At 44.4% G+C, this 15,595-nt stretch overlaps 1 protein-coding gene across 4 annotated transcripts in view; it reads right to left on the reverse strand.

The window, feature by feature from the left end:
* ABR (ABR activator of RhoGEF and GTPase) overlaps window positions 1–15,595 on the reverse strand; it is a 229,914-nt gene that overhangs the window by 145,126 nt on the left and 69,193 nt on the right. For all 4 annotated transcript variants that reach the window (XM_075594180.1, XM_075594183.1, XM_075594181.1 and 1 more), the window contains 2 exons: window positions 13,542–13,646; window positions 1,759–1,944 (listed from right to left, as the gene is read on the reverse strand). In XM_075594180.1, coding sequence (XP_075450295.1) covers window positions 1,759–1,944; window positions 13,542–13,646 — 291 coding nt within the window. The remainder of the gene's footprint in view (window positions 1–1,758; window positions 1,945–13,541; window positions 13,647–15,595) is intronic.

The raw sequence follows: 15,595 nt of genomic DNA on the forward strand, positions 1-15,595 counted from the left end.
ATGCTGCACCCAAAAACAAGACTGTTGCTGCCATCCTCAATTTCTGAACAGAATGAGTCACAAAGCAGCATATTTCATTAATCAAATCTATAGGGTTCAGCCGAACATTGTGAAGAGGGGAAAGTGGTGACCTCAGGAATGTACCGTAAGTTCTATATCACTATTGATGTGTTTCAAGGCACAATACATCAATGGAATGCTTAGTTTACTCTGCGTGTGCAATTGGAACGCATACAGTATATACCGTAGAGTACGTACTGTACGTATGCGCTCCAAGGCAGCATACAGGGTACAGAGGAAGCTGGACTAACTGCTCACGCTGCCGGGGGAAGCTGCGGAACCCTGACTGCGGCAAAGTCGGCCAGTGGGAAATCTCTCCTTGGGGCTTCTAACCGGGAGAGGCCCGCCGCAGCTTTCATGGCCCCCGGTGAAGCAGCATTTTGCTTCTCTTCCGGCGGCTCCGGGACAGCAAGTCCGGCAAGATCTGTGTGTCTGGAACGCATACAGTACAAATGCCTGTTACACCATCTTCTTATGATTGTTTTCACAAACTATGCATTGCAACTAACTAGCAGGCAAGGATGGCAACAGCCTGCTCAATATGTGTACTCACTAACACACATCAGCACACAGGGGGAATGCGTGATTTTCCTCAACTAAAAACACGCTACATCTGTAGCAGTGGTCACAGGGAACAAGCAAACTCGGTAACCCGTGGTCAATATAGGGAACTACAGCTAACAATTCGTTCAGGCCAGGACCCCGCTGGCAACTGCAGTGCCAGCTGTGGTGGACGCTGCAGGGACAAGAGCCGCCCCTCAATGGGGCCGGGACCGCTGCAAGGGGGGGCCGCCGTGTGACTAGTTTTTCAGGGTTACCTGACAATTTAGCTGGCCACGGGCGATGGAGCGCTAGGCCACGCCCCCGGCAGTTCAGCCAATGATGGCGAATCTGTTGGGTGACGTCACGGCCGCTGCCCCCCTCCCCAGTAGTCCCCCCCCCGTCTTTCCCCCTGCAGACCGGGGGACCCGGCTACATGCGCCGCCAGCCTCGCCGATGCGCGTGCAGCGGGGCCGCAGCCGTACTGTATCAGATGCGTCTCAGGCAGCAGTAAGCGGTGTCTGGTATCTGTTTGGAATTTTCCTTTGGGGACAGAGTTATAACCAAAGATTTGCAGTGTAAATATTTTGCATAACCCAAAACAAGTGTGGGGGAAAAGACCTATAATTTAACACCCCACAGGCTGTGCTCAACCTACAATCCTTACAGTACTCAAGACAGAGGAAAAGTGCCAGAGAGGATACAAATTGTATAACAATTGAAATAGATTTTTTTTTATAAAGGCAACCAAATTAGTTCACAAATTAAACTACAGTATCAACTGACAGTAATAGATGTTTTTTTCACAATAGTTTTCTTTTTATATCATGTGAATACATAATGCATATTAGTTCTACTGTTTTATTCACAGCCTTGCCATAGTGCATTTAAATTATCTGGAAATGTAGCTGGAAAGAATATTTATTGAGTGCAGAACAAATTGTCGCAAAGCGTAATAAACAATAGTTAAAGGCATTACAGAGAAGGGTATGTGAGTAGCAAAGTTGCAGAGGATAAAAAATATTACATTTGTGCCCGATTGATTGATGCTACAATATTATAAAAAGTGTATTGCTCTGCGCACAAAAGGAGGAAGCTGTGTGACGCAGGAAATGTCAAGGAACAGCATAATCCTGCAGGAGAAGCAGCAAGTCTCACCAGCTTCTGGAAGAGGTGTCCCACGGTTTTCTTGCTGTCCCACTGCTGCACGCTGGGGCACAGGTTGTCGTAAAACTCCTTGTGGATCTCATAGATGTCCTGGATCTTATAAAATATGGCATCTATTTGCTGCATGGTTAACACCGGCTGTGATGTGGTGGCCGTAGCCTTCAACGGCTTCATGGGCTAAAAGGTAAAGAGACAAGAAAACATGAAGTCCAACTGTTCTTCCAATCTTGTGCTGGTGAAAGGTGCAGCCCCTCCAATGCATGTTTAATATTGGCCATACTTTTTCACCATACAATTTGGCATGGGGTGGCCAACTGCAGTCCTCAAGGGCAACCAACAGACCAAGTTTTAAGCATATCCATGCTTCAGCGCAGGTGGCTCAATAAGTGACTCAGTCTTTGACTGAGCCACCTGTGCTAAATCAATTAAATCATTCAGACCCGGCCTGTTGGTGGCCCCTGAAGACTGGAGTTGGCCGCTCCTGCAATAGGGCACCTGTGTTTTTAATTCTTACTAATCTAATCCACGAGACTGCTCAGCACCTTCCACTTTGTGACATCACTGAGCTTCAAAGAGTCTTCTCCAAAGGCTCCGGATAAGACCGATCCTTTTGAGAAGTCGCTTTGAAGTTTGCTTAGATAACCGTTCCGCGTTGCCCGGTGGATTGGGCCAAGTTAGAATGAACGGGTTGCCATGTGAACTTCTGCAGGGTTTACGTCTTTTTAATTAAATAAACATTTACGTAAAATTAAAAAACCACAAACAAAATATACAGCTCACTAAAGTGATAATGTAGTTGTAATAATGAGTGTGACCTTAAACGCCTAGTGGGACGTTGGGTGCAGCTGATGAGCTGATAGTAGTAGATTAACAAAAATTAGAGAGTGGAAGAATATCAGTGCCTCAACTCTCCAACTAGTAGCTCATTTGTCAAAAGCACTCCTGGGCAGTTAAAACTTAACATTTAATAGATATCTAACTAAAATAAAATCTGCACACAAAATAATGGTTATAAACACACAATGTAATTAAAAAGGAAGGGTGATGGGGAGGCAGGGTTGGGCTCAGGGTGTGTAGCACAAATGAAAATTGCCTCAAATTAATAAAGGCAGAAATAGGCTAAATAAACACCTAGAGTCACCTATTTTTATAGGACATAGAATCTCATGATTGCCACCACTGATAAGGCTTCATTAACAGTTGTAGACATACATATGTTGTGCGGCATTTAGCGTAGCATACCGATCAAGCCAACCTGTAATTGTAAAGTGTGGCACCAAACAGTGATATGCCTGTTATAATATACTGATATTCTAAATCAATGAAACATAACGTTTACACCGTAGGTACAACACAATAACAGGTTGGTGGTACGTGGATTAACTCTACGCCAGAGGACGTAAATATACACAGCATATGAATCACTTGAATGCAACTGCAACTGACAGCAATTATCACTTAATTCAAATATAGCTTTGCACGCTGCTGAAATAATTGTGGCCAGCACTTGAATATAACTTGAATGTGTGAGGATGCAGTCTATGGGGCCTATGCAGGGAGCAGCGCTTTTTAAAATTGGAGAGGGGAATAAAAAGTAGGTTTAATGGAGAGTTTTATTCTCCATATGCAGAAATGGGCGAAATCCGCTATTTTTAGCATTACTGCATGTGGAGAATTGTAAATGAGGAGATGCGCGCATTTTTTTTTTTGTTTCCCTATAGCCGGCGAGCTCCTTCTTCTTGCCAACTTTAGTTGGCGGAGAAAATTGACGAAAATCGCGCCAAAAACAGCCGCTAGATGGCGAGCACGCCTTTCTGAATTCGGATACTTTTCAGACTGGCGAGATGTAGTTTCTCGCCAGCCGCGCGGCGAGATTTTGAAATTGAAAAAAAAAATGGCGCGTTTTCCCTAGCTCGCCATTTTCAGCTGTTTTTAGCGCAATTTTCTCCGGAAAATGGCGAGATTTCAAATAGCGCTGCTCTCTGCATGAGGCCCTTAGTCTTACAATGCCATTAAACAAAGTAACCAATGAGGCAATTTTCATTTGTGCTACACACCCTGAGCCCAACCCTGCCTTCCCATCACCCTTCCTTTTTAATTACATTGTGTGTTTATAACCATTATTTTGTGTGTAGATTTTATTTTAGTTAGATATCTATTAAATGTTAAGTTTTAACTGCCCAGGAGTGCTTTTGACAAATGAGCTACTAGTTGGAGAGTTGAGGCACTAATATTATTCCACTCTCTAATTTTTGTTAATTTACATAAAATTAAGCTAGCATATAATTAAGGTTTGCGATCTGCCTTTAAGTGCATCAAACTGAATCAGCGTTTAAAATGTCATTTTTAGGAGGAGCTGCACCTTAACCAGACTCACAGCAGGATCTACTAGGGTACTAAGAATGGTTATCTCAATACAAACATATGATGAAAATATATTTTGCAGAATGAATAATGAAGGCAAAGAAAACAAATTGCTCTCAGCTGCATAATGGTGCGGTTCAAATTAGAATGTCAACTGCATAGCCCTCTTCCAACTCCCAACATCTGTAATAATGCGGGAGAATAAACATCCTTTTAATTTCCAAGTAATTATATGCATGTCCCCAACAGATGCAAGACGACGTCACATCCCCATATCTCCTGTAGAGAAATCATCATAAACCCCAATAGTAATGGGCGAGATACTTACTTGCACACAATCTAGGCTAAGACGGTGACAAAAAAATAAAAAGTTATTTTCCTAAAGATGCAGTTCAAGCAATATCCTGTGTGTGTTATGTTTGTAATACAGTATATCAGTTCTGTACTATGAGAAAATACTTGTAGCATTTAATTTTTTTTAAACAACTCTGCGTGACATTTTTAATATATTATAATGTAACAAGCCTTTTTTGTTTCTATAGCAACCATTTACAAAGTCAGGAGGGTATAGAATGGAGGAAGAAAGCAGAGCACAGCAGTGAAAAAATTTACAAAGTCACACTGGCTGCAGAATACTCCTCTGCAGCCATTTAGTGAACCCCCCAAGTTGAATCTTAACCTTTCGATCACAGGAGAACGGATTGATCGGCAACTTAACTAATTAATTATCATCGTGTGAATTGTATTGATGCACATATTAAAGGGGATTATTTTTTTGTTTAAACAGCCCCTTGGACTGCTGCTTTAAAATGTATAGCAAATACATATTTATTTAGAGCTTTATGGAGCATTTCCTATAACTTCTAGCCAAATAAAATCTGACAGGCCGGACAGTAAAACCCACTTGCATACAAACATATTTACCAACAAAAGCTACATCAAAAGAACAATATGGGTCATCGGGCCATCATAAGACATGATCAATGAGCATTTACACATTCCCTAAAAGTACCTGCAAATGTTAGGAGTCTGCCTCTATTAGGCCCGGGCCATAGAGGGGTGGGGAGAGCGAAGGCGCGCTAACGCTGATACTCGCCTGCTTCAGTCAGCGCGATTGCACGGACTTGCAGGCGAGCCAGCGTGCGCGAAGGGAGCCGGGGGGAGGTGGTTGGAGGCGGGGCAGTGATGTCGCTGGGCCAATCGCCCGCGACGCACTGACGTCAATGTCACAGCGCCGACGTCACGGCGCCGTGACATTGACGCTGCTTAAGGCTGATTGGATGTTTTCAGCCGACAGCGCGCTGAAAAACAGCTTGGCGCTCGGCTGAAAACTCCAAAGCCTGAGCACGCCTGCGGACGCTCGCGTGAGCCCCCTCTCAAGGCATCCTCATTGAGGATGCAGGGGCTCAGCGCGGAGCGTCCGCACGCCTCAGCGCTGCTTGTCCATCTATGGACGCAGCCTTACGCAGCATGGTTTCATCACACATCCGATAACAAGAGTAATCCAATGCTCTGATGGAATATATGGGCATGTTGGATATTCTTAAGGCTGTAACTCTACATTACAAAGGCGAGTGTCGTATATAGTTGCGGGTCAGATACAGTTATTAAAAAATATACTGTGTGGCGTGGTCTGTATCATTTTGGTCTGTATCGGCAGGGGAGGGAGGGAAAGACGCGCAGGGGAGGGAGGGAAAGACGCGCGGGGGAGGGAGGGAAAGACACGCGCGGCAGAGGAGGGAGGGAGAGACACGCACCGCAGGGGAGAGAAGGAGAGGCGCGCACCGCAGGGGAGGGAGAGACACGCACCGCAGGGGAGGGAGAGACACGCACCGCAGGGGAGGGAGAGACACGCACCGCAGGGGAGGGTGAGACACGCACCGCAGGGGAGGGAGAGACACGCACCGCAGGGGAGGGAGAGACAAGCACCGCAGGGGAGGGAGAGACAAGCACCGCAGGGGAGGGAGAGACACGCACCGCAGGGGAGGGAGAGACACGCACCGCAGGGGAGGGAGAGACACGCACCGCAGGGGAGGGAGAGACACGCACCGCAGGGGAGGGAGAGACACGCACCGCAGGGGAGGGAGAGACACGCACCGCAGGGGAGGGAGAGACACGCACCGCAGGGGAGGGAGAGACACGCACCGCAGGGGAGGGAGGGAAAGACACGCACCGCAGGGGAGGGAGGGAGACACGCACCGCAGGGGAGGGAGGGAGAGACACGCACCGCAGGGGAGGGAGGGAGAGACACGCACCGCAGGGGAGGGAGGGAGAGACACGCACCGCAGGGGAGGGAGGGAAAGACACGCACCGCAGGGGAGGGAGGGAAAGACACGCACCGCAGGGGAGGGAGGCGCACCACAGGGGAGGGAGGCGCACCGCAGGGGAGGGAGGGAAAGACACGCACCGCAGGGGAGGGAGGGAGAGACACGCACCACAGGGGAGGGAAAGACACGCACCGCAGGGGAGGGAGGCGCACCGCAGGGGAGGGAGGTAAAGACACGCACCGCAGGGGAGGGAGGGAGAGACACGCACCGCAGGGGAGGGAAAGACACGCACCACAGGGGAGGGAGGGAGAGACACGCACCGCAGGGGAGGGAAAGACACACCGCAGGGGAGGGAGAGACACGCACCGCAGGGGAGGGAGGCGCACTGCAGGGGAGGGAGGGCGGGGGGACACTCCTTTACATGCAGAAAACAGTGAATGCAGTTACTGGCAGTCATGCATTTGTATTGAACATTAACGGCAGTTCCAGTGCAATTATTGTTTCTTCTACGGAAAAAAAAATAAACGTGGAGAATGAGCTCAAAAACCTAAATGTCAATTAAAAAAAAATTATCATTCAAAAAAATATATATAATTCAAAAATGTTAAGCACAGAAGCTTCAGGAGCAGCTGATGTAGTGATGGGATTATACTCTTTTTATGACCTATTTGCACAATGATAAATCAGATTTAAATGACAAAATATAAATGTAGTAAATGTTTTGTCTCAAATATGTGTGTGTGTGTGTGTGTGTGTGTGTGTGTGTGTGTGTGTGTGTGTGTGTGTGTGTGTGTGTGTGTGTGTGTGTGTGTGTGTGTGTGTGTGTGTGTGTGTGTGTGTGTGTGTGTGTGTGTGTGTGTGTGTGTGTGTCTCTCTCTCTCTAAAGTAGCAGGCGAGGAGATGAATTGATGAATTATGTTACCGATACAGCAGTTCCTTTATTAAGATAGTCACACAAAAAAAACATTTTTTTTAAAATTCTGGATATGGAAGAGCTATACGGTGTAAAAGAGAGTGTATAAAGATGCATTTATAATTAACCTTTGCAGTTTCCCAATGACGCAGGTCATGGGCCCTTGCACCCCAGGGGCCTTTCTAAAGTATCAGGTGCATCACAAGCACGTGCTTGTTTTTAAGGGGGTGACTGGGCAGACCGCTCCATCAGCCTGATCGACACCGAAGTGGAAGCCCCTCCAGTGCGCTGCGGTAACCAGGTCATGTGATAGCTCCTGGAGAGATCACATAACCGGAAGTGCTGGAGGTCTTTTGACACACTTCTGCCAGACCCCCGGCACTGTAAAAGGGACCCTCCGATTACCAAGTTATTAGTAGATAAAAGACCTTATAAATATGGCTTCCAGGACTTCAAACATGACAACATCTGAGCGGTCGCTGACCCAGCGGCCACTTTGTGTCCAGCGGGCAAATATTCTGCCGGTGCCATAGCTGCGAGTAACGGGGGTCCCTAGACGTAGCGGTCCAAGTAAGAAGAATAAAACAATATATCAAACAGAACGGATTGCTGCTTTGACGCTGCTCTCCTGGTATCAAACTTGGCACCGTGGGAATACAGGAGGCTACTGAGAACAACCAAGGAGTATTACCAACGAGCTGTAACATGAGCTCGCGTGTACAAGTAAATCTTTTTCCCAAATTGGTAAGAAAAAAAATAAAATCTAACCTTAGACACATCGTATAATATACACTGTATGTAAAAATAATATATAATAGAGCTATAAGAGTGAAATCGCTCCGCCGTGATCTACTTTCTCTACCAGTCTAAATGTTTAATAATTCCGCATAGGTTTAAAGGTGCAAATACCTTGGTTTTTTTTTTAGTTAAAGACATTCTTCCACAATATTACAGACACCTAAACCGCCTAATACATCTTCCACAATATTACAGACACCTAAACCGCCTAATACATCTTCCACAATATTACAGACACCTAAACCGCCTAATACATCTTCCACAATATTACAGACACCTAAACCGCCTAATACATCTTCCACAATATTACAGATACCTAAACCGCCTAATACATCTTCCACAATATTACAGATACCTAAACCGCCTAATACATCTTCCACAATATTACAGACACCTAAACCGCCTAATACATCTTCCACGATATTACAGACACCTAAACCGCCTAATACATCTTCCACGATATTACAGACACCTAAACCGCCTAATACATCTTCCACGATATTACAGATACCTAAACCGCCTAATACATCTTCCACAATATTACAGACACCTAAACCGCCTAATACATCTTCCACGATATTACAGACACCTAAACCGCCTAATACATTTTCCACAATATTACAGACACCTAAACCGCCTAATACATCTTCCACGATATTACAGACACCTAAACCGCCTAATACATCTTCCACGATATTACAGACACCTAAACCGCCTAATACATCTTCCACGATATTACAGACACCTAAACCACCTAATACATCTTCCACAATATTACAGACACCTAAACCGCCTAATACATCTTCCACGATATTACAGACACCTAAACCGCCTAATACATCTTCCACGATATTACAGACACCTAAACCGCCTAATACATCTTCCACAATATTACAGACACCTAAACCGCCTAATACATCTTCCACGATATTACAGACACCTAAACCGCCTAATACATCTTCCACAATATTACAGACACCTAAACCGCCTAATACATCTTCCACGATATTACAGACACCTAAACCGCCTAATACATTTCTAAGTAGGAGAAAGTCACGTTTACAAGCCGTGCTGCCCGAGCTAGAGGGACATGGCCGGATAGAATTTGATGAAGACTTGGTTCCCAGTGCGATGAGGTCACTGTCCGTATTTAGTAGAGATGATAACATATATTAAAGGGGTAATCCCTCCCAGGACCAAAGTGAACCAATTCCAGTGACATGTTCTCAAGTGTTCACATCTGGGAAATTGATTCTCTCTCCTCAAATCTTACACTTATAATTATTTTAAAACAATATTTACATTTTTTTACGTAAACATAGGGAGCAGAGACTTGGGAGGACAGGGTGGTATTAGGGTTAAGAAAACTATCATATTTATATATGTATATATACTGTATATATTAAAAAAAAACCTTTCCCATTCAGAGGCCCCTGAAAAATTCAGCTTGTAATGAGTTTGATTTTTTTTAAAGCAGCCAAACATTTGCTATTAGCATAGTTAGCTTTGTTTAGGTAAACCAGTTAGACTGTTAAAAGATTATTTTTGGGGTGGCAGGGATTGCACCTTTAACAGTCAGTTGCAATAAAACAGTGGAAAATCACAAACTTTCCATTAAGTCTAACTTAAGCTATTGAATTTTTATTTATTTCTGTTAAATAAATCATGACACGGTGTAATATGTCATGTGTTGTTGTTCATCTGAGGTTGTATTTACCCAATTTTAAGACCTGCTAAGGAACAGATGATTGTTATTATGTCCGGATATGTAAAACCATAGAATTCAAAGAGGGTGTACTTTCTTTTTCACACAACTGTATATTTGTTTTTAATTGGGATGTTAAAAAGCACTTTAAAAAAAGATGTGTTTAGCAGAGAGTTGATTTTAGGTGGGAATGTACTATCAGATCTTGGCCCCAATATTTACCTTTCAAAACCTTACAAAGCATAATGTTTAGTTAGGGGGCTGACTTAGCAAAACATTCTTTAGAAGGTTTATACCTTAGGCCTGAAAGCTGCAGTCCAAGTTGCTGGGTCCCTCGCCCCCCCCCCCCCCCCCCTCCCCTTATAATATGTGTATCAATACAATCCACACAATCATAAGTAATTAGTTAGGTTGCTGATTGATCGGCGAAGATTCGGCTCGGGGGTTCACTAAATGGCTGTCAGTGCAGCAGAAGAGGACCAAAGATGCAAAGTTCTGTGGGGAAGATCATGTAACCAGGCAGTCACTAGATATAATTGGTGCACTGCTTGAGAGAGGGCTGAGCTCAAAAAGGGGTGTGCCAGAGCCTGTTTCAGAAGAGGAAGTGACTTTGTAAATGGTTGCTATAGAAACAAAAATGCTTGTTACATTATGATACGTTAAAAATGTCATTAAGCGTATTTTTTTTAAATGCTACAAGTATTTTCTCCTAGTACAGAATGGATTTATTACAACAAACACACATGTAGGATATTGCTTGGTCTGCAGCTTGAAAATACTTCTTAAAGTACTGTAACATTTCACAAAGGGATTGGTATGAATACAGAAAAGTAAAAGTAACTGACAATACACCTCCTGGGGTCCCTTCTAGCAGCACACGTTTAAACGGACTAACACTCCCTATTTATGAGGGACACTCCCTGAATTATGGGGGATCAGGGTCTCCCCCTAAATAGAATGGTCAGTAACAGATTTAAAAATCTCCCATATTTTCCTCACAAATCTCACACAAAGAAACTCCCAGATGTTAGCTAGCACGCTGCTGTTTGTCACTGGCATCTGTATTTGTGGTCTTGCCCTATATATCAATGTAGTACTTGGGGGGACTATTAAGCATTGCAATCCCATTTAGCAACATATAGGAGAGCTAAATGTAGGCGGAGTGACGTTCCATGGCTCAGAGATTTCACCAGCTCATGTAATATCACATTTCCCATTTTCGTCGTTCTTTCACAATGTAAGATATATGTAATAGTTGTGCTTACTGACTATGGAAGACTGTTGCTCTACAACAGGCATGGACAACTCTAGTCCTCAAGGGCCACCAACAGGTCACGTTTTAAGGATATCCCTGCTTCAGCACAGGTGGATCAATCAGTGAATCCGTCTTTGACTGAGTCACCAGTACTGAAGCAGGTATATCCTTAAAAGCTGACCTGTTAGTGGCCCATGAGGAAAGGAGTTGGCCACTCCTGCTCTACAACATGGTGAAGCCCAGCTTCCTCTCGGCTGTCATTCCGGAAGAACTAGGCAAACCTGATTCATCTTTCCAGCCTGGATGTCCATGCTGCGTATTCACGAAGATTCTTAAGCATGCTAGTGCCCATTAGACAGTCTCTCTCTCTCATTTTATGAGCTGCCTTATCAGTGCTTTGGAGGAAATACATCTAATCTTTGGTACAATGGACCCTGCCTTCTTTGTTTTCCAATATATGAGACTTATTTCCATTGCACTGTAATTACACAGCTGAAATAAGACACCTTCCACATGTTTCAATAGATTAAGAAGAATGCCCATGTTAGCAGTGTGTGCACTTTATGCTTAGCGACAGGGTGTGATATTGTGGTTTCTGCTAAATATAAATATATATACACACACACACACACTATACAGTGTTTGTGTGGCTTTTGTGTGAAGCATATTTGCAAGGAGGGTTTAAGAAAATGCACCTTCTGTACCATTTTATAATTCAAGATTTGCTGGCTGCACGGTCTTAATACATGGTCAGTCTATAAGCGTCGCCAAAGATTCCGATTGGCCTGTGGTTGCTGTGAGCAGTACACGTAGGTACTCCGCTTGGGAGTTGGTACACTGCCAAACCAATACAGTTGGAAGGTAAGGTTTTTGCAACAATGCCTTAGATTAGAGCCTACATTTGCAAAGACACGGGCTGCCTCGCTGCCAGAAGGGGCACACATGCATGGCTTTGCAATACACTGCTTATCCCGCTGGCACAAAGAGGCCCTGAGAGAGCACTGCAGTCCCGGTCCCCCTCTGCCTTCCCTCAGCAGGCTCCCCCCTGCAGTTGTGGGGCGATGCCCCTATAAAGTGGAGGTAAAGAGCAGCTGCCAAATAATGTGTGTTATATTAGTGGGGCTGGTGCGTCTGGCCAACTCCAGTCCTCAAGAGCCACCAACAGCTCCAGTTTAACAGATATTCCTGCTTCAGTCAAAGACTGAGACAGGTGATTGAGCCATCTGTGCTGATGCAGGGATATCTTAAAAACTAGAGCCGGTCGATGGCCATTGAGGACTGGAGTTGGCCACACGAAGACTGTGTGGGTTTAGAATAGATGCAGTTATACCTATTTTCATGGTGTGATATGTTGGAGTTTATGCAAACACAATATTAACAAGTGCCACAAAACTCCTAATACTGTATATCCAATATATTATACACTTCATTTATATTTCATATACGCGTAACCCTTCTCCTGCCAGACCAGTAAAAAGAATACCTAACTAAATTAGAGTTGCCTCAATACATTTTTTTAACTGTATTTTGTATTCTTTTGTATAAGCATGGTAACTCTGTTATATTCAATCTAAAATGTAATAAGAACGCTCTATGGCCTCTAACTGAACCCATATTGAAGGTATTATCCTCATTTTCTGACACGTTTCTTTTCCCACACGGTTTTGCTAAATTGAGGATTTGGTTAAATTGGTGCATTTTTCTGGAAACAATGGAAAATTCTGGTGAAAATCCTGACAGCGGGTGTAAACCCTTACGCTAAAGCCCCAGTCCTCCCTGCTGCACGCGCGCCTGGCGGCGCGTGCAGAGACTACAGCTGCGATCGTCGGTCTGTAGGGGAGCTCGGCGGATGGGGGCATAACCGGGCATATCTTCCCTGCCATTGGCTGTGCGCCAACCACGTGATTGCGTTGCGGCATGGGAAGACAAAATTCTTGTCTTCCCTGCTAATGTACGTGTCACAGCGCTTTGCGCGCCCACACACACACACACACACACACAACCACTGGGGCCTGCCCCATAGAGGGCTGTGCTGTGTGGTGCCACGCCGTGGCGTTCGCCGCCGTGACCACCGGGAACTCAGCCTTCAACTAACCCTGGTGATGGCTTAATTGGGGTGTTACAAGAGTATTTTTGTGGTTGTGTGTATGCTCATCTTAGAGCCCTGCATGGAAGGGAGAGATAACCGGGCGCCCAGTTTGTTGTCTACCCCATTTCTCACACACGTTCACGTGAGCGAGCATGTGTGCGACACCCCACAGCTACTACTGCTTCTCCAATGGAGAAACCAAAAATGGGTCACTTCAAACTCGTGAGCATGAAAAGAGATTCGCAGAGAAGTCTTTCAGGGTGCGGGTTTGCTCTAGTGCAAGTTTGTAAATCTGTGGCCCTTCTAGAAATGAGGGTATGGTTCCTCTGGATAGAGAACATTGCTACATGGGTGGCACGACCAATTGTTAGATGAGTACTTACCAGCAGCAGAGCTTCCAGCTGGTTTATATAAATCTCTTCGCTTGCCAGGACTCCCGACAGGACGAGCTTCCTCATCAGCAGCCCCTTGTCAGACTCGCTTTCCCCCTGATAATGACACAGACAAGAGCAGTCAGAAACTGGCGATCCCAAAAAATAAAAACAAATACAGGCATACCCCGAATTAACATACGCAATGGGACCGGAGCATGTATGTAAAGCGAAAATGTACTTAAAGTGAAGCACTACCTTTTCTCCACTTATCGATGCATGTTCTGTACTACAATCGTCATATACGTGCATAACTGATGTAAATAACACATTTGTAACAGACTCTGTAGTCTCCCCGCTTGCGCACAGCTTCGGTACAGGTAGGGAGACGGTATTTCTGTTCAGGACGTGCTGACAGGCGCATGCGTGAGCTGGCGTTTGCCTATTGGGCGTCATGTACTTACTCGCGAGTGTACTTAAAGTGAGTGTCCTTAAAGCGGGGTATGCCTGTACTGCACATTTCAGTCGTGTGAAAGGATCTTGTGTAGAACACACACTGCAGGCAAAGCATTGCTAGTCACACTGGCATGTCTGTGGTTAGAGACTCGCAGCTTTAAAACGGAGGCAAAAACAGTACAATATTATACTACAAATGCCTTATCTTCCATTTTGGAGGCTCATGCAGACTAGAATAACGGAAATAAGATACTTGCATTAAACCCCAGAGGTGGCTGTGCGAGTGCCTCTGATGTGTATTTGCAAAGTACTTTGTTACAAAAATGTACACGTGCTACATTTTTATGTAAAAGTCAGCCTTGACACTGACAAAAATATCTAAACCTACATGGATTATTGCTCAAAAATCCCTATTTCCTCCAGAAATATTTTAAGTAGAACTATGCAACAGTTTAGTTAAGGCTACTTTTGCAATGAATACAAGTAAAAAAAACTCCAATTTTTAAATGAATACATCACGTCATTAGAGAAAAAGCCAGAATTGTCTGACAAAACTCTGCTAGCATTAAAGTGCTGATTCAACTGAGCATTAACTGTGCAGCATTGACACATACTGTACATGCAGGTGTAAGGACCAAGACATGAGGAGGTCTGGTTCAAGGCTGGATAGGATCACAAAAAAATAATGCAGTTAGTGTGTACTACATAACTTTAGTAGCAGGCAAGTACCCCCATCAGAGGCCACGAACCACATCTCATGGGTGACCTTTTCGATAACACACAGATACCCAGCAAGCTCTCAGAAACCCCCCAAAATTACCACAATATAAATATATATGTATGTATGTATGTATATGTGTCAAAAGGAGTGCTACTGGGCGTGGCTAATTGTATAAAACAAGAAACAAAAAGTCCAGAGCAACATCCAATGTGACAAAAATATACAGTGAAATACCTATATATCTCTTTAAAAATAGTCATTTAGTTAACCCTTTGGCCAAAGCGTATAAGCCTGCAAGCCACTTTCAAGGCATGACCACAATATCGCAGGTCCTAACACTAACTGATTAAAATCCTTATTTACCTCTACAATAGAGGTATATAATTGACCTTTTCGATATGATGTGAAGGAAAGATTTTAGGACGAGGAGAGAGAAAGTGTCACTTTCGCTCTTCTTGTGTTCTTATCACTGCATATTGTCCCAGAGAGCACCCCTCCAGTACGTTAACCAATTATATTGAGCTGAGCAGGGACCACTTTTTGGTTTATAAAATATTCCTTAGCCAGGAGAAGACTGGTTTAATGCATATGGAACAGGTGACCATTGCCCATTCACTTGAATGGGTCAAAATGTCTTCTGGCACTGGGAGGTGTCTTATAGAATAGCATCACTGAGTAAACATGGCCTCTGCAGGGAGGTTCCGGGAAAGCTCCTTTACTCTCTCGAACACTTAATATTTAAAGTCAAAGAATAAAATAAAAAAATACTAATAAAATATGTAATCAGCGTGGGCTGCTTCTTTAAGCACTGGTGGGTTTGGAAAGGTACGTGCACAAGCAGAAACCAAGCTTTTAGTGGAACGCCAACCTACAGGAGAGAAGTATTGGA

This window comes from Ascaphus truei, chromosome 3, assembly GCF_040206685.1.
Source record: "Ascaphus truei isolate aAscTru1 chromosome 3, aAscTru1.hap1, whole genome shotgun sequence".
NCBI lineage: Eukaryota > Metazoa > Chordata > Amphibia > Anura > Ascaphidae > Ascaphus > Ascaphus truei.